The following is a 24,707-nucleotide window of genomic DNA, read 5'->3' as shown; positions in this document are numbered from 1 at the left end:
CCCCGAGCTCCCAACGCCCCCGTTCTTGCTCTCCACACCCGGCCAAACCCACTCCCCCCCCGCAAATCCCCAGCACCCATCCTGGGAAGTGACAAGAGGACATGGCAGGGAGGCATTGGGGGTCCCTGGGGAGGGCACGGAGGGAGTCAGCACCCCTAAAACATCCCAAAATCTCCGTCGTTCGGGCGGTCTCCAAAACTCCCTGGGGCCCCAAAGTGCTCCCCCTAAGCCTGGGAAGGGAGCAAGGACATGGCTTGGAAGGGGCGTTGGGGATCCCCGGGGGAGGCACTGATGGGGTTACTTACCCCACCACTGGGTAGAGGGAAAAAAATAAATAATTTTTTAAAAAAGGCACAAACCTTGGAGATGACGCACATAACAGCCCTGAGAGACCACTACTGCAGGGCTGCCTCGGGTTTGGTCACAGACACATCAAAACACCACCATTATTCATCACATTGTTCTCGTGTCATAAGGCTCAGAGATGAAGTCAGCCAGACACCTGCCGCTTTCAGAGTTTTAATAGTGTTTTAAAATGAAACCGGCAAGAAAACCTTTAAAACTTCAGGATCACATGTAAGTAATCCCTAGGTCTGCCTCGCAAACCTTAGTGTTTGTGTTGTGAACAGCCCTGCAAACATCTGTGGCCATGAGCAGTAGTGGGATGCCACTCTCCAGGATACCCACCAGCCACCACCTGTCCTGCGGTTCAGCTCAGCTCTTGAGGCACTGCCTTATCCTTGCCGTAGTCACTTTGCCTGGACTCACAGCTTTCTCCTGGCTTTCCGTGTCTTGCCGGAGACCCCAGTTCTGCTGCCCCACCCCCGGTGACACTACAGAACGCTCGGAGGGCGCGGCGGGGGCAGGTGAGCACAGAGCACACACAGAGTGGCGAAGCGTGTTCGGGATGAACGAGCGACAGTTCAGCGGGGGTTCTGACGGAGAAGGTGTAAAAGGTACAGAGAAAATAAATGAAGAACGACTGGTTTTTAATCTGCCATATGCTGCTTTCGGTTTCCCCCCGTCTTTACACTACAAATAAACGAGCAGCTGAAGGAAGCAGTTGTTTGCACAGGGTCTCCTTCCAGCAGCACAGGCTGGCGACCGCTCACGGGCCAGTTAATAACGGAAAAAACACAGGTTCCACCTTCGCTTCGGGCGTTACCTCCTTCAACTGAGACTGCACAGAAGTCCAGGAAAAGCCCCTGCTGTTAGCACGGCCCTTCCCTGTGGCCGGGGCTGTCCGGCCAGCCCACGGCGGGCTGCGGACGGCGCGGGAGCGGCTCCCCGATGGCGGCGGCCCCGGCCCGGCCCCGCCGTCACTGTGCGGCGGGAGCGGCTCCCCGATGGCGGCGGCCCCGGCCCGGCTCCGCCGTCACTGTGCGGCGGGAGCGGCTCCCCGATGGCGGCGGCCCCGGCCCGGCTCCGCCGTCACTGTGCGGCGGGAGCGGCTCCCCGATGGCGGCGGCCCCGGCCCGGCTCCGCCGTCACTGTGCGGCGGGAGCGGCTCCCCGATGGCGGCGGCCCCGGCCCGGCCCCGCCGTCACTGTGCGGCGGGAGCGGCTCCCCGATGGCGGCGGCCCCGGCCCGGCTCCGCCGTCACTGTGCGGCGGGAGCGGCTCCCCGATGGCGGCGGCCCCGGCCCGGCTCCGCCGTCACTGTGCGGCGCCGTGCGGCGCTGGCTCGGCAGCGGAAGCGGAAGCAGCGAGGGCGGCGGGAGCCGGGCGGCGCGCGGCGGGGCCGTTCGCAGGTGCGGGCACCGCAGTTACCGGCCGGGCGCGGCGGGGCCGTGCGGGAGCGGCGGCGGGGCGGGCCCGTGGCAGCGGCCTGGGTGGCGGCGGGCGGCCGGGGCGGGCGCCGCAGCCCCGCGGAGGGGAGCCTCGCTGCGCGGCCGACACCGGCGGGGTCCCTCGAGCGGCCTCCGCGCCCCGCGGGGGTCGGGCGGTCGGTCCGCGGGCGCACGAGTGGAGCGGGACCGGGGAGCGGCGGCAGAGGCTGTGCCCGGGTTTAATGCCGCGCACCATTAACCACTTGACGGCCCGGGTTTGATGTGTGTTTTGAGCCCTGGGCGGCCCGGAGCTGCCGTGCGGCTGCTCAGCGCTTCAGTGACAGGGGGCTGGCGGCGACCGGCAGCTGGAACAAGGCATTTCTGGTCATGGGCTGACCAGTTAATCGCCGTCGTTTGGTTTCAGTATCCGTAGCACGGCAGCTTTAAAGGGCGTGCTTGCACAGAGCCTGCCGAGCTCTCAGTGATCGCTGTTACCAGTGATCCTCGCCGTGCCCGGTATCGGTCCAGGGAGCTCAGCGCTGTGTCCGCAGCAGCGCTTGCCCTTCCGTCCCGCTCGCCTTTGCCCTTCCGTGCAGCGCTTCGCCCGCTCGCTACCAGCCCGACCTCACAGGACATGGCAGAGGGCACTGACTGTAAATGTGGGCTGATTTATTCCTTTCCCCAAGGCTGGATGTCCAAGTTTCCGGAAGTATTTTAAACAGAGTAATTGGAGGAAAAATAAGGAGGAAAAATATTTACAACTGGGGTGTGAAAAATCCGCTTTGCAATGTCATAATTCAGATTGGGTTTTGCTTTGTTACCTAGCACAGAGCTGAATCTTTTTGTGTCACTTATGTTCATTCCCGTGCCTCTTGCCCCTTTTTCCGTGGTGTATTTTTCTTTGAGATACCAGTCATTCCTTTGTTTTATGGCTGTTATTATTGAGGGCTTGTAGATACTTCTAATCTGCAGGTTTTCAGTTGGCTAAACTGTGTCAGGTGACAGATGTGTCCTTTGGTTTCTTTCCTATTTCGTGCAGAAAAAGGCTTTTATTACAGTCTTTCCCAGAGTAGGAAAGCAGGCACAAGAGAGCAGCATAGGAGCTTTAGGCATGAGAATGCTGTTCAGTGTATTCGTTTACCTGTTCCAAACTCCAGTGTATGATTTGCAGAGAATAAGAAGGACCCATCTCTGGGAGGAACTGTGAACTGTGTCCTTTTGTTGTACTTGGCAGAAGCCAATGTTTCACTCCACAAATATTGGCTGAGCTTCCCTCTCTGCACACCGGGAGTGATGGCTGTGACCATTCTGTGATGCCATCTGTCTGCTTCCCAGGTGTGGCATAAAGCAAATGTCGTGTGCAGCTGACCAAGCTGCTCTTCGGATATCACAGCAGGAACTTCTGCTTTTATCCCCAGAGAAAGAACAATGTCTGAGTTATTGCTGGGAAACATTTGGCTGGAGGGGTATAAACTTTTAAAGAGAGTAGGATTTGCTTCGTTTGTCTGTGTATATATACAGGTAGCTTAGAGCTATAGATATATAACCCTATTCTTTACATTGAGATAGTAATAAAAAAGAGACAGAAGTTAGATCCTGGCAGGTTATTGGGTGTGATATATGTAGAATTGGAGCAGGATGTTTTTTCAGGTGCAGGGGGGACATGGAAAATGAGTTATCCAGAAAAAAAAAAGGATAAAGAAATGAAAGAGTACCTGAGTGCATATTGGGGGTGTAGTAAATATAAATATACTTCAGTCAGAGAGGGGCAAAAAAAGCTTGAAATTTTGGAGACTGTAATGGAAAGCCAACAGAAGAATTCAGGTCTTCCATAAGCTGAAGAATTGTTGGCAAGGAAGTTCCACTCGGCTTTATTTTGGTGTGTAGGCCAGAGAATACAAAGGCTTGAAAATACACATGAAGGACAATAAAGAAATGTCATAAATTTTTCTTTTTGGCTCATTTGTCACAGTAGGTTGTATCATTTGAGTCTGTTCGCATTATTTCATTCATTTTTCAGCTTTTAAATTTGGTGGTGCTTAGTGCAGCTGGGAAATACTTGTTTCTTCATTCCTCAAAGAAGCAGTCTGCTGTGCCCAGCAGAACCTGAAGTAGTAACTGGGGAACCTCATCCTTGCCTGGCTCATCTGATTCTGGTTAGTCCCCAGCTGCTGAATCTGTGCTAACACAAGGTGTGACTTCACCTCCCGTGAAATGAACAGCAGGCTGTTTTCCCACCCAATCTGAAATAAGTGCAGTTTGCAATACCTCTTAAAGCAAGTAGAATGTGGTGTTGGTGTCCTGGAACAGAAGCAAGCTTATTTGAAAGCATAAACACAGAGGAAGCTGGAATTGATTTAGGTTTAATTGCATCTCAGGAGTAAGACTGTAAATTCCTTGCCTCTCTTCGAGTTTTCATAGTGTTTCTGATTTTGTGAGCCCAGGTGAGATGATGATCATCTCATTAATGTATTGCATTAAATGCAATCTTAAAATCTTAAAATACATCTTAGTGTATTTGGATATGTGAGATCCTGTATTTGTAAGAAGAGACAATGCAAAACTCATTATTTTCTTTCATCATTTTCAGCCTTCTATAAAATGGAAATACTTATTGCAGTTCTTGGAATCTGGCTCAGCTCTTCACTTGTAAAAGCAGATTCTAAGGCTGTGACAACATCTCTAACTACAAAGTGGTCTTCAACTCCTTTACTCCTTGAAACAAGGTAAGTGCATTGTGATTTTTTTCATTGTCAAATCAGAATATTCTCAGAGGATAAAGTGTTCTCTTTGTTTATGTGGCACTTTGGTTTCTGGTCACTACCAACAGTAATAACATGGAACGTGCTGTGTGGGGGAAGATGGGAGGAGTATTTTAGAGGAGACAGTAGCAGGTGTTTTGTGTGCTAAATTCTTTCGTCATGCATTAGAACAAACATTAATAACCATTAACAATTACATAGTTGGTATTTTTTATGAAGTTTTACTCAAAGCATGAGATAGAGGAGTTTAGCACGGTCTTGTAAGATTCCATAGCTAAATGTATTTTACTTCAGTGTTGTAGGCTTTGTAGGTTTTGATACACGTCTCCTGCTTGTGTGTATTTAGCTCAGTAAAGCTTGAGTTTAACTTTCTTCATGTGAGTTGTGCATTGATTAAAGTCAATTGCTTTGTTAAGAGTTGTGCAAGTCACCCTGGGAACATTTGTTCTGTGGTATTAAAGACTTTTTTCTTTTAGATGTTGTGTAAAAAGAAAGCAAAACGCTGTCTTTTCACTGCCAGTCTGCTTAGCACTTTTGAAATCCCCCACTGTTTAATTTTGTCATGTTTTAGTTTGGAGATGTTAGTAGGACTTTTAGAATTTTATGTTCCTGTGTGCCTAATTTTCTATCACTTAAGGGTATTGCCAAATGTGGAATTTTGTCTGTTTTACTGCAGATTGTTTCACGTGAAAATAGTTGAGCATTGCTGGGTTTCATTCACATGAGCATGGCTTTCGTTCAGAGGACAGGTGTGTCCTAGGTGAAATCACTTTTCTGTAACCTGCTCTGGAGAAGCTGAAGACTGAAAATTCTTTAAGCAGTAAAATGCAAAGCACAGGTGTTAATGCCAAGATTTAAGTACCCTGACACTGTGAGACTGTGTGAAACTCAACCTAAGAGAGTGTGAAACAGTAAGCAAATAATCAAAATAATGTGCCAAAGACTTGATCCATTGCATTCAAAGACTTGGGGTAGGGAAGGATTGTTCACCTGGGGTGAACTGCAGCATGATGCAGCACTGCAGTGTAAGATCACTCCTGCTGCTCACTGTACTCAGCCCAGCACTGCAGTTTGTTACCCAGGTGTTTAAGCAGCACTTGCCCTTGGATGGGAACACACAAGTTACTGTGGCAGTGAGCGGGCTCCAAATCTTCTGTTGTAGCATCCTTTAGCACAGCAAGTATGTTACAAGTGTGGACATGATACAGTACTTGTGGTTAGCAATGTTTAGAGAATGAATTTCATTATCTAACCTTGTATTTGTGCCCAATTAGATGCTTAATATATGGGAATTATAACATGATTTGAAGCTGTGACTTCTCTTTTTGCTTGTTTAAGAGCAAGCAAACAGAAAACTTCCACCAAAGACTACCAAAGCTGATAATTACAGTCATCTGCAGTTTGTTTCAGCAAAATCAACAAAAATGTGTTTCTCATAAGAGAGAGATAGCAAAGAAATGTTTTAGGGAGGAGAGCTACCAGGATGGACACTGCAGCCTGTTAGTGGCATTTAAAGGATCTGTAGGTGCCTTACAAGCTGCTTTCGTGTACTGTGTGTTTGTCCTGGTCTGCAACTATTATTTGTTTGGGTTTGTTTGTTTTTAACTTTCCTGGAGTGCTTTTCCTGGTAACATAGTTTTCTGATATAGGTAAATACATGGTAGGTACTAACTTTCTGTAAAGCATTACAAGGTACTAGATTTGTAACTCGAGAGAAAATTTGTAGATCTAGCTCACTCTTCTCATCTTACCTAGTGAATTTTTATCAGAAGAAGGTCAAGAAAAATTCTGGAATTTTGTTGAAGCCAGTGAGAATATTAAGACAGCTGAGCATGATGGTAAGTTTTTGCAGTGTTTTTCTTGATGCTGACTGATAGTTGAAAAATATACCACAGTATTTTGTCTTCCATTGTGTTAGTCCTCATTTGACTTCTAAAATACTAATTTCAGTAATACTTTTTGCTGTAATGTGCTCAAGGCTTTTGGATATCCATTTGACAAAAGCTGTAGTGGATGAGTCTGAAACATTTTGCTTGCCAGATCCTCGTTCAACATGAAGTATGAAATATTTTAAATGCCTTTTCTCTGTGTTACTATTTCTCAGCTGAAATTAAATGGGAGCTCTTAACTTTTTCCCTCTTCCCCAGCCCATGTTTACAGCCTCAAGAATGTATTCAAGTGTACTTTCATGGATCTCTATTGAAGTTCACTCTCATCCTTCTGTAGAATTGGCTGTAATGAAAATGGAGGAGGGATGGTCATGTGCTTACTTAGAATTCATGTCATGGGCTTTTGTTGATATAAATCACACTAAGATGAGAAGCCCCTCTTCAATGAGACTATGGGATAGAAAGATAACTGTTTGTACTTTGACTTTGCAGGTAGTGATTATTCTTCTTACCAGGAAATGCTGAAAGTAGCCTGCCAGACTCTGTCACCTTTGCAGCAGAATTTGTTGAAATTTTCCTTGTCTTTACGCTCTTATTCTGCAACAGTTCAAGCTTTTCAACAGGTTAGTACAGGAAATGCTCAGACAATGTGCAGAGCATTTTACCAAGGCTCAGGAAGGAGTGAGCTGTGGAAGGAAACATTTGAGAGTATAAAACACCTGAACTGGTTAACTGCTCTGTACACCTGAGCTACAGAGTGGATATTTATATTTATTTATATTTATATATAAATTTAATGAAGCACTGAATTTTTGTGTAGAGTAGGCTAAAGAGTTGGCATTTGGACATGTCTGCATATCTTTGTGCCTGCTGCACCAATAATTGTTTGAAGATTTTTATGAGGACCATCCCTATGGCTCCGCTGGTACTTGGTGATGCTGCTGCTGTTCCTGTTGCTCAGCTGAACTTACTTGAAGATAGTAATCCATATATATGTGTGTGTGTATATATATATATAGTGATTAGAAACCATAAATTAAAGTTCATTGTGTTCTCTGTTCTTTTTTAATCTCTGCGTATCATATAATTCATTGCAAATTGTCTCACATTACTGCTTTATTTAAGTAATACTGTAAAACATCTTCCTTGTTCATCTGGAGTCATTTTGTCATTTGATATTTAACAAATACAGATGTTTGGGATGTCTAAGACCAAAAAAACCCTCAACCACAACGCCTAGAATTGCAAGCCTTGCTTTCTGTACTGCAATTAACCTTACGGCTAATAGTAACAGACTGAGAAATAAGTTAAGGCTTAACTCTCCATCTTGCAGTTTCACCTTGCATTTAAATGATATCATAAACATGGAAGAAGTACTAGTTTGGAATGTAGGAAACGGTACTGTTTGCTGCACAGCTACACTGTTGTAATTTTCACTTGTTCTAAGGGCAAACATTCAACCTGCATTATTATAAATATTTTATACAGATAGCAGCAGATGAATCTCCACCAAAGGACTGTACCCTGTTTTTTGTTGTGCATGGGGAGAAAACATGTGAATTTGACTCTCTTGGAAACCTTTTACAGGCAGCTTCAGACAGGTATTTGCTTAATTTCCAATTATTGGATTAGCTCTTAAAATTTAACCTGTTAGACTTACTGCTGCAAGGAGGTTGTAATAAACCTGTTGTTTCAATGTTCTTCAGTGTTGATTTCTCCTGTCCCTTGTTTGCACAGGAGTGGCAGTCTCTTATTTGGTATTAATTCAGATTGCAATGATTGTTTTCTTATCCCGTGCTCTTTGATAATTCTGCTGGGAAGAGGAATGTACACAGGAAAATTTGGAAACAAATTCTAGAAATAGCTGGAAACTATTGAAGGACAGTAGGAATTCTCAGGAGTGTGTCAAACCTTCAGTATGTAGGGAAAACAAAAGGAGCTGGGCTGCATATTCAAATGAGAGTTAATGTAACAAATTGTTTTATGAGTGGCTGAAAGCATGAACAGTATTTTTTTCTCTGTGTAGTTTTCTCAGCATTGACAAAGAAAACCATTACAATATATTTAAAATTCAGATTTCTCTACAAGAACAGAACTTGATTGTAACTGCTAATAACAAAAAGAAGGTATAAAATACAATACTTATTAAAAAAAACCCAACAAAACCAACCCAAATCCTTACATTTCAGTTTGTTTTCATAATATGAAAACATTTTTATATTCAATCTGATTTTTTTGTAGTCTTGGTAATTTAGTTCTTTTAAGCATAAGGAGTTTTTTGTCAGTGTGCAGACATATGGCATCTATAGCTCACATGGAATATTTTAAGTATTTCATTGCACTTTAGACAAAATGTAAACAAAGTAGCTGAAAATAGGCTTCTCATTCACCTTCTTGTTTGTATACTAAGCCAAGGACCAGGTTCAAATGAATTGGCACATCTGTTCTGTCAGCCTTTTAAATTTTTCATACAGAATTTATGAATCACCGTGGGGAGAGAAAGTTACTTGGAAATTTAAGGGAAGATGTTCATTTTTCAAATTAGGATCATATTAGATTCAAAATAGCTCTTAGTCACTTGTTTCCTTTTCATGTGTTCATTTTGCACAAAGCTTTTGTCAGCGTGCATCAAGTGCTGCCAGCCTTGATATAATTTGTGGGCATGGCTTGACGTATGTATTCAGTGAAAAAGGAGCAGTGATTAAACAGGGGAAGAAATGTGCATCATGCATGGAGTGAGGAGATGCTGTGAGTCACACTGTGCCATTCTTCACTGTCTCCTCTTAGGCCAAAGCCATTTCTGTTCAAGGGGGACCACAAGTACCCAGCATCAAACCCTGAAAGTCCTGTGGTCATACTTTATGCTGAGATTGGCTCAGAGGAGTTCTACAGAAACCACAGGAGCCTTGTTTCAAAGGCTGAGGCAGGAGAAATCACTTATGTCCTCAGACACTACATTGCTGTAAGTATATTTGGGCATTGTAACAGAGGTATTTGAAACAGAGTAACTGGCCTTGGTTTTCAAAGAGAAAACGGACCCAGCTTTGTTCCCTTTAAATTGACATTTGCCTGCTGTCATTGTTCATTTACTTGGAATACTCAGAGTTTTGCTTTTTTGTTGCATGTAGCTGAGTAATACAGAATATTTTAAATCTCCTGATTGTTTAAATAAGATTGTTTGATTTCACAAATCCAGACTTAAATTTCAGATTAATTAGAGACTTTAATGTAAAAAAAAAAAGTGTTTCTCTACCCATATTAGATCATAGGAAATAGATCTTTCACAGTCAGGCCACTTAGTTACTTTAGTTACTTGATATAAAAAGCAAGGATTAAGGTACCATTTTCAAATGAAAGGCAATGTTTCTGTAGCAATTTTTTTACAGAACCACTTACCATTCCTAGTGCAATTTATCCTGGTTTCCATCTTCCTCCACAAAATTGTCCATGGCCACTGGATTAGTATTTAAAACTACATTTCAAAAGCTATGAAAAATTGGAGTTCTTTGATTTGTTACCTGAATATTACTAACTATTGCCAAAACCTGCAGTGTAGCAGTCAGGCTTGAATGTGGGGCAAAAAAAAAAAAAAAAGGGCATGAGCTGGTTCACTTCTAATATTGTACTTTCAATAAAATACAGTCATACATTGCCTACAGCACTTACCTTTTATAAGAGGAAGTAGTTGTTTATCAGTGTTGGGAGGAGTACTTACATTCAAAATTCAGTGTATTACACTTTAGATCTTGGTACTGTTATGTGACCCCTATATACTTCAGAATACTTTTAGAAAGTGATCATGTTCCTCTCATTAAAGGCAGAAGTAATTATGCACCTGTCTTTTGTCATTATTTTATTTCTTGTCATTCTCTGTGGTAACTCTTCAGTGAATGTGTCATTTTTGAACTTCACAGCTGAAGTTCCTTTCCACCCTCTATGTGATTTGATGATAGGAGTCTGTCTCCCTCTGCCTTGCTCACATACTGAATCCTGAAAACATTGTTTTGTGTTCCTCTTTACTTTGTGGATTTTGATGGTATTTTGGTTCATAGAGATAATTCCTGCTTGCTGAACTTCAAGAAGTGTGTTGAAATACAGTAGGAAATAATTTTATTAGAGTATGTTACTGCAGAGTCACTCACTGTGTTTGTTTCTTATTACTAGTTGTGTCTGAAATACCAGACTGAGATTTCTTAGCTTTGGGAAGTGGCAGCTTTTAATCTGTGGATCAAAACAAAGATGGCAATATCACACTGTTGGCTTTTCCTTACAGAATCCCAGCAAAGAAAAGGTTTACCTCTCTGGCTATGGCGTAGAACTGGCTATTAAAAGTACAGAATATAAGGCCAAGGATGATACCCAGGTGAAAGGTGAATTATTATTTTAAGTATTTTAATGTGAACATTTTAATTTTGCCAAGGTAATTTTATATTTGTTTTGCTGTGGATGTCTGAATTGCAGATATTTTTCTTTCCTGAGCTCTGAAATCCCCTCTGGGAGCATATTCCTGATGAAGCATATCTTTGCCATGGCACTTGTCTTTTGTCCTTGTGAAATGCTGGAGTCATGGCCCTGGACTAGATCTTAGTAATAGCACCACTAATGCAGCTGATTTTTTACCAGATAGCCAGCTTCTCTGCAGGTGTAAAGCAGTTTCTCTACTTTAATTTGCTTTAACTGATCCATCCTCAGAGCAGAATGTGTTCCCTGTTCCTGAGGTTTTTTTTTTGGGAAGACAGAACATAGAATTCTGCACGGTTTTTTTTGCCTTTGCTGCTTTTATAGAGCTCTGATCTCTGTTCTACAAACTCCCATGCATCTGCCAAAACTATTTTGATGGTGTAATCTGTGTGTATACTTTTTCTTTATGTGTGCACATTCACATACAAAACCCAGGTTTTCCTGCTTTTCTCTTTGTGACTAGCTTGGTGCTAGTGGTGTTCTCTGTGTGTTCACAGGCACAGATGTGAATGCTACAGTCATAGATGAAAATGACCCTATTGATGAAGTGCAAGGATTTCTCTTTGGAAAACTAAGGTAAAGCTCAGCTGGACTTTGTCATATCAAAAAACCTTTTGCAGAAATGCCAGTGTTCTGCTTTGTTATTATTTTTTACATGTCTGAGTTTGCTGTATGTGTTAGCAGCCTACCTTTTTAATGTGGTAGCTTCTTTTAAATTAGCAGCAGACTTTCTTATAGGAAACCACAGAAGTTGTTTGATCCTTGTATCCTTTTAGGCAGCTGTATCCTGATTTGTCAGAAGAGCTGAAAGAGCTCAGAAAACACCTCGTGGAAAGTACCAATGAAATGGCACCTTTGAAAGTATGGCAGCTACAAGGTAATCTGGATAAAGGCTTTCAGTTATGGTCTACAAAAACTCAGTGTAAATTATGTTTTCTGGTGTTCTACACAATCAAGGTTGTTAGTGGTTGTGTACAGTTGACAGAGTTTGACTGTAAATTCCTGCATTCAGTTTCACTTGGAAAAGGCTTGTGTTTCTATAGTGCCTTTTTTTGTGGAGTCCTGTTGAAATAGCTTTTAGGATTGTTTCACAGGACTTCTGACATGAGGATTGTTTTCTATATTGTGAAGTACAGTAAGCTACTTGCTCTTAAACTGACTGCTTGTATGGTCTGCTGAATGCAGAAAAGGAAGGAATGTAAAGTTTCTTTCTGTGAGCACATTTTTGATGTGAAATATTGAGATTTCTCAAGACCGAGGAAAACTGTATTTCAAAATCAATTACATGCCAATCTGGCCTCATTCCCTGGAAAACATCTGTAAAGGCCTGTGAAAAGGCTTTTCATCCTCTCAAAAAGAGTAATTCTAAAGGCTGAATGTAGAATCTACCTATATCCAGTGGAAGGGCAGATCCTCCCACCTCAGCCAGAGAAAAAAGAGTGCTGGTCTGGACTCACTGAAGCAACCTGTAGGCAGCATACACTGGTTCAGTTGGAAAGGGTTGCTTACTTCAAGGCAACACACAGAAGCTGAATACGAAGAGGATGAGTTTAGAAGAAGTATCTATAGGTGCAGATAGAAAGTGAATTTTCTTAGGCAACAGGCAAAAAAGTTGAAAGCTAAAGTTAAGATGTCTCTGCATTGCCTTGTTTTCAGTTTTGACTTCTTGACTTCTGTTTTTTCACTTCTAAGATTTGAGTTTTCAAACTGCTGCTCGCATTTTGACTGCTCCTCCTGTGGATGCTCTGATGGTCATGAAAGATCTTAGTCAGAACTTTCCTACAAAGGCCAGGTAACTTTAATTTTGACTCCTAGAAAGTTTTATTACTCTCCTTTTCCTGAGCAGGACCTGAGACAAGCAGCATTGGTTGGGTTAATTCTGACTTTCATTTAGCTGGAAGCAAACACTGGGGAATGTTTATGCTGGGAAGTTCTTCAGCCTACGGTTACAAAGAGGATTTCATGGTGTTTTTCTTGGATGGCAGCTGATGTGGACTGGTAGAAAATTTGCCAGAACTGCCCATGCTGTTTTATTGTGAAATGAATCTAAACCTGTTACATGAAGTCATCAAGAGTTTATTGGCTGGGTTTTCTGTTTGGTGGCCTTAACATTTATTTATTCACAGGGTCCCACTCTTCTTCTGGGCTCCACTTTGCCAGACAGCCCAGTCATTCTCATGTCAGAGGCTGATGTGCAATTCCACTGGTTTTTGCACTTTGTCAGTGACTGTCTTTAACATATTCAAATCAGTCTCAAAAAATTCAGTAATGATCTGGCATGGCCAGCCAGTCTAGAGATATATTTCTCTTGATAAATTCCATTGCCCGGATTGTGAAGATAATATCATAGAAACTCCTCCTTTTTGAGTAGGTGGAGATACACCTGAGATGAGAGTAAAAAGAATCTCATTTCTGGTCTTATTTCCCATTACCTGATGTTAAGGTGCTGTTTAGAGCTTCTTAAGGCAGGCATTGCATCTTACTGTGTTTTCAGTCTGATCTATGGGCTGTACTTGCCCACTCTGTGATGATGCAATCACTAGATTCAAAGTAAGGAAAGGAATGGGAGCCCACCACGAGGAGTGAAATCCCCTATTTTCTGTTGACAGCCTCCATCTTTACATTTTTGTCAGCTGCACACTTATATTATGGGTAATGTGAAATTAGACACTGGGCATTGGCATGTGGTTAACATTTTTGTGCTGCTGGATTATACAGTGTAAGAAAAATGCTGCATCCTACTATTTAATGGTATCACCAAGTGCAACTGCTTCTTGCTGCATCTCTTTACACTAGAAGATTTTCTTAATATGTAAGGTACAAAAGGTAGATAAGTAGATATCTGTCCAGCAGATAAACAGGAAGATGATTCACAGCATGATGTTTTTATTTTTGTAGGGCCATAACAAAAACAGTTGTTTCTTCGGAACTCAGAGCAGAAATTGAAGAGAACCAAAAGGTAATGTGCCCAGAAAGTAACACAGTGCCTTTGCACTTATGTTTACATGTTGCTCAAGAATATGACCCAGTGTTTTCACACACAACTTTATAGCATGCATCTGGGAAGTGAAGAAGTGGTGGATTTTCAAACGTGGATGTGGAACATAACTAATCTTCTTTGCTCAAATATGAAAATACTTCTCTTGTTAGAAATTTATTGCTTGAAAAGCAGCTATATTAAAAATCTTGGTACAGTTTTAAGGATGCAGAAGAAAATTATTTCTCATTATCCAATTTGACATGATGTTTAGATATCTGTATGTATCAGTGATCAGGATCAGGAAGTCACAGAATAAATTCAAAACCTGCTGTGGCTTTAGAATGATCCATACTGTGTGGAGGAAATGGTTCCAGTGTCGGTGCTTTGAGAGTGAAACTAGTGAAGGGATAGAATTTACGAGCTAAGTCTAGATGTGCTTTGAAACAGCATCTTAAACCCCTCCCCTCCCAGGTCATGAGAGGCCTCTGGAGGTCACTGAGTAGGCTCTGTATTTCCAGAAGTGTTTCAGACAGCTCAGTTCTGTACTTGGCATTAGCAGAGCACTGAAAAAACCAACAACCACTTGGGAATTTTGTACAGGCTTTTGTACAGAACTTTGTGCAATTAAAATATGCCAGGTAGTGTGGTCTGGATGGAGTGCAAAACAAAAATTTTAAGATAGTAATGAAAAAAAGTCAAACAGCAGGGTTTGCTATATGAGCTACATTGCTCTATTCACACATTTCAGTCTCATTTGGTATTGTTAGAAAAAAGACCCTGTATGTTAAGTACACATGTATTGTTTAGACATCTAATCAGTGATATTTGGTGAGTCTAGTAGTAAATGCAGAGCTACTTACAAGTCCCCTGAGACTCCTGTTCTGAGAGAGAAATGCCTTGCTGTTCAGTAGTGCTAAAATCAGAAGAGAAAGGATGGGGTTTGACACCCTTGTCCCATGTGGTTCTGGAAGGGACAAAGTATAGGATGGAAGTCCAAGCTAAAGCTACCTGCTGGCCTTTCTGTTATGTGTTAGATCAGACTCTGGCCCACAAGTAAACCCATGATTTTGTGGATTGATTTTTATTCAGAGAATACCTGGGCCACTAGATCCAGACCAGGCTATATCTTACCCTGCCCTTCAGAGCTGTTCTTTGCACTCCTCACTTCGTGTGGGTGTTATATGCTAGTTAAGTTCACTGCTACTATTATGAGTTTACTATGTAGTTATCCACAGAAAGATACAATTTAACAGTCAGCTTTTCTTTGGGAGCCTATTTAATACAAAAATGTAGATTTTTTTCTGATTAGAAGCTACTTTCCTGTTCTTGGTACTTCAAGTGGTACTTTTGTAATCCTCTGTTTGCTTTGCTCACAGTCTTCATGATGGTAGTTTTGTAAAATATCCAAGTACAATGTTTCTCCTTCACTGTTCATCATGCCTCTAAATAGAACTTTGTAACTGGTACTGCAAGACTAGATGTATTGGAAAAAAACACGTTAAACTCTTTAATAGTATTTTCTGTGCAGAGCACTCTTCTAATGGCTTCCTGCTTCTTTTTAGTATTTCAAAGGAACATTAGGATTGCAACCAGGAGATTCTGCCCTGTTCATCAATGGACTACTTATTGATTTAGACACTCAGGACATATTTAGGTAGGAATGTTTTGTTTTTCACAATAATTGTATCCTGTTTAGAAACTTGCATCCTGTTTGTGCATGAATGATAAAGTTATTTAGGCAGTTTTGAACCTGCTTCATAATCTAGACTAGGTTTGATTGGTAAGTACTGTAAAAAGCAAATCATGGTTCCTTGTCCTATTCAAGTGCATTTCCAACAAAAAAATCTAATGTGGAAAGTGGAATACCCTTGAAGATTGGAATGGGAAGTCACCTTTGTGCTGTTCTTTTGACCTGTGCTGTGACTAGCAAGATTTTGGTCTCTCAGACTGTCAGCATCCAGATTTATTCTGAAGACAGCAGACTGATTCTCAAAGGATAAACCACTGTAAATTTTTCATCTGGGAACCACCCTGTATCTTTGTCAAGATGTGTTTCAATAATACAGAATTGAAATTACACACACACACACACACACACACACATATATATCTATATATATAGATAGATAGATATAAAAAATGGATTAGTTATCCTGATTTAAAGTAGTTTTCCCTAGAAATATTAATTGAATAGATTTAAGTTATCTCAAGTTTCTTATGACAATAAGAAACAGATGATAAATAAGAACTGATGCCCGGACATGACAGACTTGTTTGTACCTTTCATCTGTTAACCCTTAGGGTAAGAACAAGTTATTTGCTGTGGCATTAAAATTTAACCCCAGTTTGCTTTTCCTTGCAGCTTGATCGATGTGCTCCGCAATGAAGCCCGTGTTATGGAGGGCCTGCACAGCTTAGGGATTGAGGGGCTTTCCTTACACAATGTTCTCAAGTTGAATATCCAGCCTTCAGATTCTGACTATGCTGTGGACATCAGAAGTCCTGCAATTTTAGTGAGTATGAAATTGTTTCTTAATTATACAGTTCTCAATATAGTGTCTGATTGGGAAATATTTTTGTCTCAGACCAGAGCAGGAGGATTGTCAATCACTTAAATGCCTTTACTTTTTCTTAGTGGATCAACAATCTTGAAGTTGATAGTCGGTATAATTCCTGGCCCTCCAGTGTGCAAGAACTGCTGCGTCCCACATTTCCTGGTGTGATCAGACAAATTAGAAAAAACTTCCATAATTTTGTAAGTAATAATCTGACTAGATGAAATGTGCATTTTGTTTTCTCAAGAGCAGGAACATCAGCTTTTGCAGCTTACCTCACATACACACTGGATTCCCTGTCACTTAAATAGCTTGAGAGAGAGGATGCTTTTCTAACAGGTTTTGTTCTCCTCATATTAGTAAGTTATGGCTGAGATTCAGAGATTACTGAGCATGATTCTCTGGCTTCTATTAGATGCCAGCAGTTGTTTTGTCAATGGACAAAATTATCATCTGATAAATAACAATTTGGTGTGTTGCACTTTGTCATAATACCTGAAGTTGGTTACTGAAATCTGTCAAATTTGTTAACTGTTGTCTTCTTAGCAGAGGTAAGATCAACTACAGTTGTTTCAGTTAGAAAGCATTCATGCACCAAGAGTTGAATAAATGCTCAACAGCTTAGTTCTAGGTGTCCTTTTAGTCTGTAGGTAAATTACTTAAACTTAGATCTGATGAAGAGTTTGCAAATTGTGCACTGTAACCCTTATCATGTGGCAAAGTGGCCTTATGGAAAAAAAGAACTCTGATTAGGGGAAAATAGGGACTTGAACCATCTGAACCTGTGGGAGCATTGATGTGTTACCTTTTTCTCTGGAATGCAATACTTTTAACAGAGATTTTTAAATTATAAGACAACAGTTGCATGAATGAAGGGGCCTACATGCAGTCTGAACGGCCCAGTTCTGTCTGGGTTGGGACAGCAGAGAACATCTTGGCAACACTGGCTCTCCAGGACACTGAGCAGAGCAAGTGTTGCTCAGTTCTGACAAATGCCTGTCTCCCAGGCATGTGGGAGTGGGTGGATCTGTGTGCAGGCAGAGGCAGGAGCCAGTGCCAGGCTATACTGAGGTAAAGGTATCATGTAAGGAGTCCTGTCTCCTCTGGTTAAAGGAGTTGCTTAGACTGGGCACTGTAGATCATGGACTTAGACACTTTGGAAGAAGCTTTTTATGTAATGAGTCTCATCTCCCTGGCAGCATATAAAGTAGGCCTGATGCTAATTCTGCACTGAGACATAAATAAAGTGATCTTTGATCAAAACCCCTTCTTGAATTCTTAAGGGAATGGAAACTTCTCACTTGCTATTTGTGTACAGGTGCTGATAGTAGATCCTACTCATGAGACCACAGCAGAACTACTGAATGTGGCAGAAATGTTCTTTGGTAACCACATCCCGCTGAGGTAATTGCTGTGTTTTAATGTTTGGGGTTTTTTTACATCAGTTTTATTCATGTGACTTCTGCAGTTGTAAAATTTTCATTTCTAGGACACAGCAGAAATGTTACATGCCTTGTATTCGAAGGATGTGTATATTTTTTGAATATAACTTTCTCTACTAGCAAAACAGAGTTCAGTTTCTGTAACAGTCCAAAAGAAATTTAAAGCTTTGGATGAGAGAAGGGTGAAAAGCAAGATTCTGATGGACTTGTTACAGATTATATGTCCTAAATTTGATTCCTGGCCGCTCTGCTCAACGTGTTCCCAGGCTATTCTAGTAAAAGCCTGTGTCTAAGATGATGATCATAGCCAGCAGTTGTATGAAGAGTCAATTCTTCATTAGTGTAATAGATTGATAACCTGAGAATTTGTGTGATTGCAGGATAGGACTGGTCTTTGTAGTTAATGACTCAGAGGATGTTGATGGACTTCAGGATCCTGGTGTTGCCCTCCTTAGGACATACAATTATGTGGCACAAGAAATGGACAACAATTATGCTTTTCAGACTGTCATGTCTGTAAGTATTAATTTAAAAGAGAAATGAGTGTTTTAGTATTTTCCATGTATGTAAGGTGATGTTAATGGGCTAATATGTAGATGATGGAAGGAATTGTTCTTTGGCTTGGTTAGTATGCAGAGTATCTCCAAATACTGGTGCCACAGATTACATGTGTCCTTGTAATGTGCTTCTGACCTAACTTTGACAAGTGAGACTGGGTTTCCTTGTGACACTTAACACTTTGGCACGTTTTTCTGGTCCTGTCCCTTTGCTCATTCTGTCTGTGAGTTCTGAGCTGCACCATCCCTTCACTGTTATAATTTGGTTTGAGCTGTTCCAGCTGCATACCTTTGCCACATTAAAGGGCAATACAGGTGCTGGTAAATTGATTTCACCTGTGGCTTGATACTTGTGCAGATTGGCAAGCTGGGGCATACTGTGACATTAAATTGGTGGTTACTTAAAGACAGTTACTTTTATTCTTTTTATTTTGGGTATGTATTTGTAGCTCAAAGTAAAATCTTGTGCCTTCAAGAGGGAAAGAGTTACCTGCTTTACATGTGAGGTTGTATTGTTCATAAGCATATCCCAAGTTCTGAAGGGAAGGTAGCTCCTTGGATATGCTTTATTTGAGGCTTTTTTCCCCAGAGCACTATTTTCCCTCTTCAGATACCTTTTCTAACTAAAGATACAAGTTACTATTTAAAGAAATATTTATTTACCTTCTTCCAATCTCACTGGGATGACTACAAGGTATAGCAAGAAACTTCTAAGGGCTACAAGTGCTTAGGAGGAGCTGTTGCAGCTGATAAATATAAGTTTTGCAGTCTGGCTGTTAATGCCTTATTATAACTATTGTAATACAGGTGACAAAGTCAGCTTACCTTTGATAAGGACAGAGGCTCTACAGTTGCAGCTGTAAACTTGTATTCCCCTTTCAGATATATAACAAAGTAAAAACAGGAGACCAGCTCAAAGTGGAACATGTTGTTAGTGTTCTTGAGAAACAGTATCCTTATGTGGAAGTCAACAGCATTCTGGGAATTGATTCTGCCTATGATCAAAACAGAAAGGTAAGAATTCATGAAATAGAGCTTTTTTTTCCACTTCTTTTGCTGCAACAGTTTTGAAAATATAATTACATACAATTTCTTGATCCAGTTCTCTTACCAACCAGGTAACTATTTTGTTACCACATTGGGGACTTCTAGTAATACTTTACTGTTTATGTTCAGCACAAGCTTTATGTAATATACATAATACATATAATGTAATATATATATTTTAAAAGTCTCTATGTAAAGAACCAAGATAGCTTTCTTGTGACTCATAAGTCATGCTTTCATTACGGAATGCAGACTTCAGTAGAGTTTAAAAGTGTTTGCAAAAAAAATCAAGGTGATGGAATGACTCATGAAAAAACCAAGAGGCTTAACATTGGGAGGGATCAGTGTGGGGCTTCTGAATCCGTGTTTGAATACTGTGTGAGATAAAGCCATGATTATGAATTCAAAATGACTTTTCTATAGCAAGACATCCAACAAATTTCTGCAAATAATTCTTGAAGTCATTTTTAGGGCTGATGCTTTTCTGTATGGTGAAAATTAGGAGGGCAAATCACTATTGAACCAGTTATATGTGAGATGAAGCAGATTTGATCTGAAGTTCTATAGTGGGATGTTTCTTGCTTTTTGTTGTTCTGAAACAAATGAAAATACTGTCACCAGTAGCTCTGTAACGCACGTGATGCTGCCTACATCTGTAAATGTAAGGAATGCAGTCAGGGTTACAGCAAATAGGCTCTTATGCATATGGCTCTTCCAGTGTAGCATAGTGAAGAGAAAAACATTTTAAGGAAATAAAAATCCATGAAAGTAAGACAGGCATTTCTGTATGAGTGGAGAGGCCTCAACCGGAACCTCTAACCAGCAGAACCTAGTTAACTTCTAACAGGGTATCATTCAGTGACAGTGCATTTTGCAGTGGTGACATGAAACAGGGAAATTTGTCTTGACAGAATAACTCCCTGCCTCACAGGTAACTGTCTTCTTACAGGTTTAAGAAACACATTCTTAAAAAAATAAAAAAATTCTCTACCCTATCTCACGTTACAGCTAGCACTGCTTGCATTGCGTTTGCTTCCACAGGCAAAGTCATGTTTCCTGTTGTGCATCTTTTGCTACTACCAGGAAGTGCTCATTGGAATTAATTTACAAGATGAACTTAATGGAGTATTTTGCACTTCTGTATCATGGAGTAACTTTTTTTGCTTTGAAACTCTGAAAGTCAAGGACATCTTGTGCGTGTAAGATACAGAAAGTGTCTTATGCACTGCGTCAAATTAACTTTGTCTGTATCTAACAGAAGCTGTAAGGATCCTGGGTGTGTTTAGAACAGACCTGTGGGTATTGCACAGCTTCTTAGGAACCTTGGTGGCAAAGGGCTGACATGCTAAAGCTGCTTCTGTTTCTGTCTTTAGGCAGCAAGGGCTTACTATGAGCAAACGGGTGTAGGCCCTCTCCCTGTGGTGCTGTTCAATGGAATGCCTTTCCAAAAAGATCAGCTGGATCCTGATGACCTGGAAACCGTGACCATGCACAAAATCCTGGAAACCACAAGCATCTTCCAGCGAGCTGTATACCTGGTGGGTGCTGAGGTTGGCTGTGGCTTGAGAGAAACTAGGTTTGGCAAAACAGATTCACAAGTCCCTGGCTACATATTATACAAGACAACTTAACTTTCATAATTGCTTTTGGCTTTTTTTTTTTTTTTTTAAGTTATGCAAGGTAATTTTATATGGGAAGTAACAAATAATGCTTCTTTCTTCTTTCCTTCAGGGTGAACTATCTAATGACCAAGATGTGGTTGAGTATATCATGAACCAGCCTAATGTTGTTCCAAGAATTAACTCAAGAATCCTAAGGTCTGACAGAGAGTACCTAGATCTGACAGGAATGAGTAAGGGATGCTTTTAATTGTGTTAAACCTGAAATGTCTGAGTGAAAGACTTGTTGTTGCAGTGGAAAACTCTAGTGGCAAAGCATTAACAGCACCCCCAGCGATGACCCAGCCCCGGTGCAGGGCAGATGTTATGTACAACATTTAATGTCTACTGATTTTCAAAATGGGAATTTGTTTTGATTTTGTACAGATCTTAAGGGGTTAAGGTGAAGTTGAGAAATTAGTAATGCTGCAAAAGGCCAAGAACAGTCATTTGATGCCTAAAGCATCAGATTGTTTCTTAGTTCTGACCTTCTTTTGAGCAGGGTCGACAGTCATCTCTGGAATTACTTCAGATTCAGCAAAATGTTCCATTGCTAAATGTTTGAACACCCAATACAGTGACTGCAGTACAGTGACATTACACATGCCTTTTTTGAGTTGCTTGAAAAATAGTGACACAGTGGATTTTTTCAGTGTATATTATTTACATATACTAATGCCAACTAAGTGACACTTGGGCAATTCTTTCAACTGACTTCTGCCTATCAAATATGCAATGTAGTTATTAATGTAACTTGTGGGACAGCAAAATTCATTTCTCAGCCTATATATTAACAGTGAAAATGAGATATAAGCAGTATCACAAGAAGGAAAATGGGATGTGTTCTTAATGTTCTGGTAACAGCAGTGATTTTATTTTCATTTTACGTGTGGTAGTTGCTTTGGCATCTAATACTTGTTCTCTCCCTCAGATAACTATTTTGTGGATGACTTTGCTCGATTTACCACATTGGATTCTAAAGATAAGACAGCTGCTGTTGCAAACAGCATGACCTACTTAACAAAGAAAGGTAACATCTGTGGTGGATTCTGAATCCAAATCTGCTTTTATGTGTGTTTCCAAGCATATGTGCAGTTCTTCACACACAGAGCCTTGTCAGGCCTGTGGGTAACGGCACAGTCTGTTAAAGATTTTTTTTTTACAAGACATGACATCTACATTGAACAAGAATGTTCCCCTCTCTAAACCCAGCCCAACCATTTGCTGAATAATGAAGTCCCACCCAAACTGGTCTTGCTGTACTGCAAGTGATCCCCAGAAATGCAGCAGTGTAAGCAAATGACTAGAAAAATATAAAAGGGGTTTTAGGTCTCTGTCTCATAATTCAAAATTGCTAAAAGTTACATGGATTCAGAAGAAAATTCTAACTGCCTGTTGTAAAAGACATCACCTAACGTGGTCAGTGCTGTTTTTATTGCTCCAGTGCATGTATTGCTTTTCCAATGGCAGTATTGTCACAGTTGCACATAAAAATGTTAAAACTCGGCTGTACCTCTCAAGAGTAGGAAGTGCATGCACAGACATAGTGCAGAGCCTAATCAGGTCTAACCAGACATCATCAGGTATTTCCTATATCCATTTCAGTTAGATACCAGAAATCAGCTGCTGTCATTTGACCCAGTTCCTCCTGTTCCTGGCTCTTGTCTTTACTAGACTGTCCCAGGTTTCCATGGTACTGTCTCCAGCCACTGCCATCCATGTGCATTACCTGAAATGCTCCCATTGCTCTTTCTGTCTCGTGCCTGCTCTTCATTCATGTTCAGTCACTTGGATTTGAACAAGTTTCTTGTGTAGAGCATTAATTAAATCCACACCTCGGCATGCTTGTTGGAAAGTGCATTAATTTACAATTCCATGGCTTGACATTTTTTGGTCACTGCCTCTTCTGCCACTTAAGATATTTAATAACTGCTCTCTGATTACAGTAATGCTGTACCACATTTATTTTCTAAAGTAATAGAGAAGTTATATGTGTTGCTGGCTCAGCACCAGCACTGATAGAGCACTGCCTTGCTGGTTTTTAAAGAGGGAAGATAACAGCACAGTGGCATGGCGGCATTTGTAAACAGTCTTCAGAGTGATGCCCTCACCCTACAGTATGAAACTGGTAATATGTAGTATAACTAATGCTGTAGCATGAAAGTCAAGCATCCATCTGTTTGAGGGGAAGAAAAAGTCCAAGCTTCTTCCAATAAAATTAGCACAAACTTGTTGCTGTTGGATCTGAACTGTAGTGATTCAGTTATGCCCAGTACAGCGCTGCAGCTTCTTGATACACATTGGGATTACCATCAGATTATTAATGTGTCTCTCCTTTTTCCCTTTCCTTTCTGCTCTTTGACCAGGAATGTCTTCCAAGGAGATCTATGGTAACTCATGCTTTGGCATTTCTTATATTGTTCTGGGAATTTTCTGGTTCCTTTGTAACACTGGCTTTAGAACCAGCAGGCAGTGAAGGAAGCTGTTGAAATGTGTGATTGCTGCAGCACTTTTGTCTTTATACAAAACTGATTTTGTAAACTAACAGCTTCCATACAGAGAAGTGGTGTGTCTGTTGGATTCCAGCCCCAGGTGGAATCGGCAAGTTATATATATGTTTCTTTATAATTTGCAATTGGAAAGGTAACAAACAAACAAAAATACTAAAAGAATGCAGCTTAGAAAGAGCAATGCATGCTGTCCCACATGGGTTTTCTGAATGACCTAATAAAGACTAATATACCAATGCTATTAATTTTGTCTTGCCAGGCTTCATGGCTTTGGTTCATCCGTAGCTTTCTTATGGAATTTTACTTCTTTTGAAGTCTTTGCATGTGTGTCATAGTTTACCTCCAAATGAGGAAAAAAATGAAGTTTTCCTTCCCTTCACCCTCAAATTTCTCCTTTTTTTTTTTCCTTTTGTAATAATTGCAGATGATTCCTTTGTTAGACCAGTTACTTTTTGGATTGTTGGTGATTTTGATAAACCTTCAGGGAGGCAATTGTTGTATGATGCCATTAAACATCAGGTAGGTAATGTTTTCATTGAAATGGGTTAGCAGTGCTAACAAAGCACTTGGTAGAGGGTTGTAAAACACAAGTTGTGCACCTTCCTGTGGTATGACCTGGAGAGACTGGTTCTCCCTGCAGGGTCTCTAATTTCCAGCCTCATCTTTTTTGTAGGGACTGGAACACTGCTGATCTTAAGCTAGGACAGAATGGCCTCTTGGCACTATACCAACACAATAAATGTTCTTTTAAGCCCGTGGTGTTAAACTGAAATATCTGTGTTTTCGTTTGGAGATGAACATGGGCATTGCTCTCTGCTCCATCCCATTGGTTCTGGGAGGATAATTGAAACACAAAAATGCACAGCTTACAGCTAAATCATTGGTTTGCCAGACTCTGAGTGGTGGCCATAGTCCTGAATCTTTTAGGTAGCACAGGGTTATCTAGAAGATTGCTGTCCCAGTGGTGCCTCTATGTAAGCTAAATGCTTGATGTTACATTAGTTAATTCATCATTTTAACCCTGTGCTGTTATTTACCCAGTTTGGAATCTGGTATTCTGGTTAAGAAAGGCAAAGCT

The 24,707-nt window shown here is 41.0% G+C and overlaps 1 protein-coding gene and 1 long non-coding RNA gene across 4 annotated transcripts in view; one reads left to right on the top strand and one right to left on the bottom strand.

Moving 5' to 3' along the window:
- Window positions 1-503: 503 nt before the first annotated feature.
- LOC109145456 lies at window positions 504-1,315 on the bottom strand. Its single transcript, XR_002046828.2, has 2 exons — window positions 1,166-1,315; window positions 504-935 (listed from the first exon to the last, which is right to left on the bottom strand). It is a non-coding gene; the product is annotated as an uncharacterized LOC109145456 (long non-coding RNA).
- The window catches only part of UGGT1 (UDP-glucose glycoprotein glucosyltransferase 1), a 42,408-nt gene continuing 18,976 nt past the window's right edge, over window positions 1,276-24,707 (top strand). Inside the window, exons 1-22 of one of the 3 annotated variants that reach the window (XM_039557083.1) lie at window positions 1,276-1,750; window positions 4,359-4,494; window positions 6,286-6,368; window positions 6,912-7,042; window positions 7,908-8,020; window positions 9,207-9,381; window positions 10,693-10,789; window positions 11,378-11,456; window positions 11,657-11,757; window positions 12,573-12,672; window positions 13,779-13,839; window positions 15,423-15,514; window positions 16,223-16,373; window positions 16,496-16,615; window positions 17,734-17,819; window positions 18,238-18,373; window positions 19,297-19,428; window positions 20,835-20,999; window positions 21,193-21,313; window positions 22,051-22,149; window positions 23,486-23,509; window positions 24,054-24,148. In XM_039557083.1, the coding sequence (XP_039413017.1) occupies window positions 1,291-1,750; window positions 4,359-4,494; window positions 6,286-6,368; window positions 6,912-7,042; window positions 7,908-8,020; window positions 9,207-9,381; window positions 10,693-10,789; window positions 11,378-11,456; window positions 11,657-11,757; window positions 12,573-12,672; window positions 13,779-13,839; window positions 15,423-15,514; window positions 16,223-16,373; window positions 16,496-16,615; window positions 17,734-17,819; window positions 18,238-18,373; window positions 19,297-19,428; window positions 20,835-20,999; window positions 21,193-21,313; window positions 22,051-22,149; window positions 23,486-23,509; window positions 24,054-24,148 (2,757 nt within the window). In that variant the 5' untranslated portion in view covers window positions 1,276-1,290. Of the gene's footprint in view, window positions 1,751-2,026; window positions 3,925-4,358; window positions 4,495-6,285; window positions 6,369-6,911; window positions 7,043-7,907; window positions 8,021-9,206; window positions 9,382-10,692; window positions 10,790-11,377; window positions 11,457-11,656; window positions 11,758-12,572; window positions 12,673-13,778; window positions 13,840-15,422; window positions 15,515-16,222; window positions 16,374-16,495; window positions 16,616-17,733; window positions 17,820-18,237; window positions 18,374-19,296; window positions 19,429-20,834; window positions 21,000-21,192; window positions 21,314-22,050; window positions 22,150-23,485; window positions 23,510-24,053; window positions 24,149-24,707 lie in introns of those variants that run through there. The other 2 variants (XM_010405473.4, XM_039557085.1) reach the window with 2 other exon arrangements.

The sequence above is a fragment of the Corvus cornix genome, chromosome 9, assembly GCF_000738735.6.
Source record: "Corvus cornix cornix isolate S_Up_H32 chromosome 9, ASM73873v5, whole genome shotgun sequence".
NCBI classification, from domain to species: domain Eukaryota; kingdom Metazoa; phylum Chordata; class Aves; order Passeriformes; family Corvidae; genus Corvus; species Corvus cornix.
The sequence above is the reverse complement of the archived record's forward strand: the minus strand, read 5'-3'. Positions and strand labels throughout refer to the sequence as shown.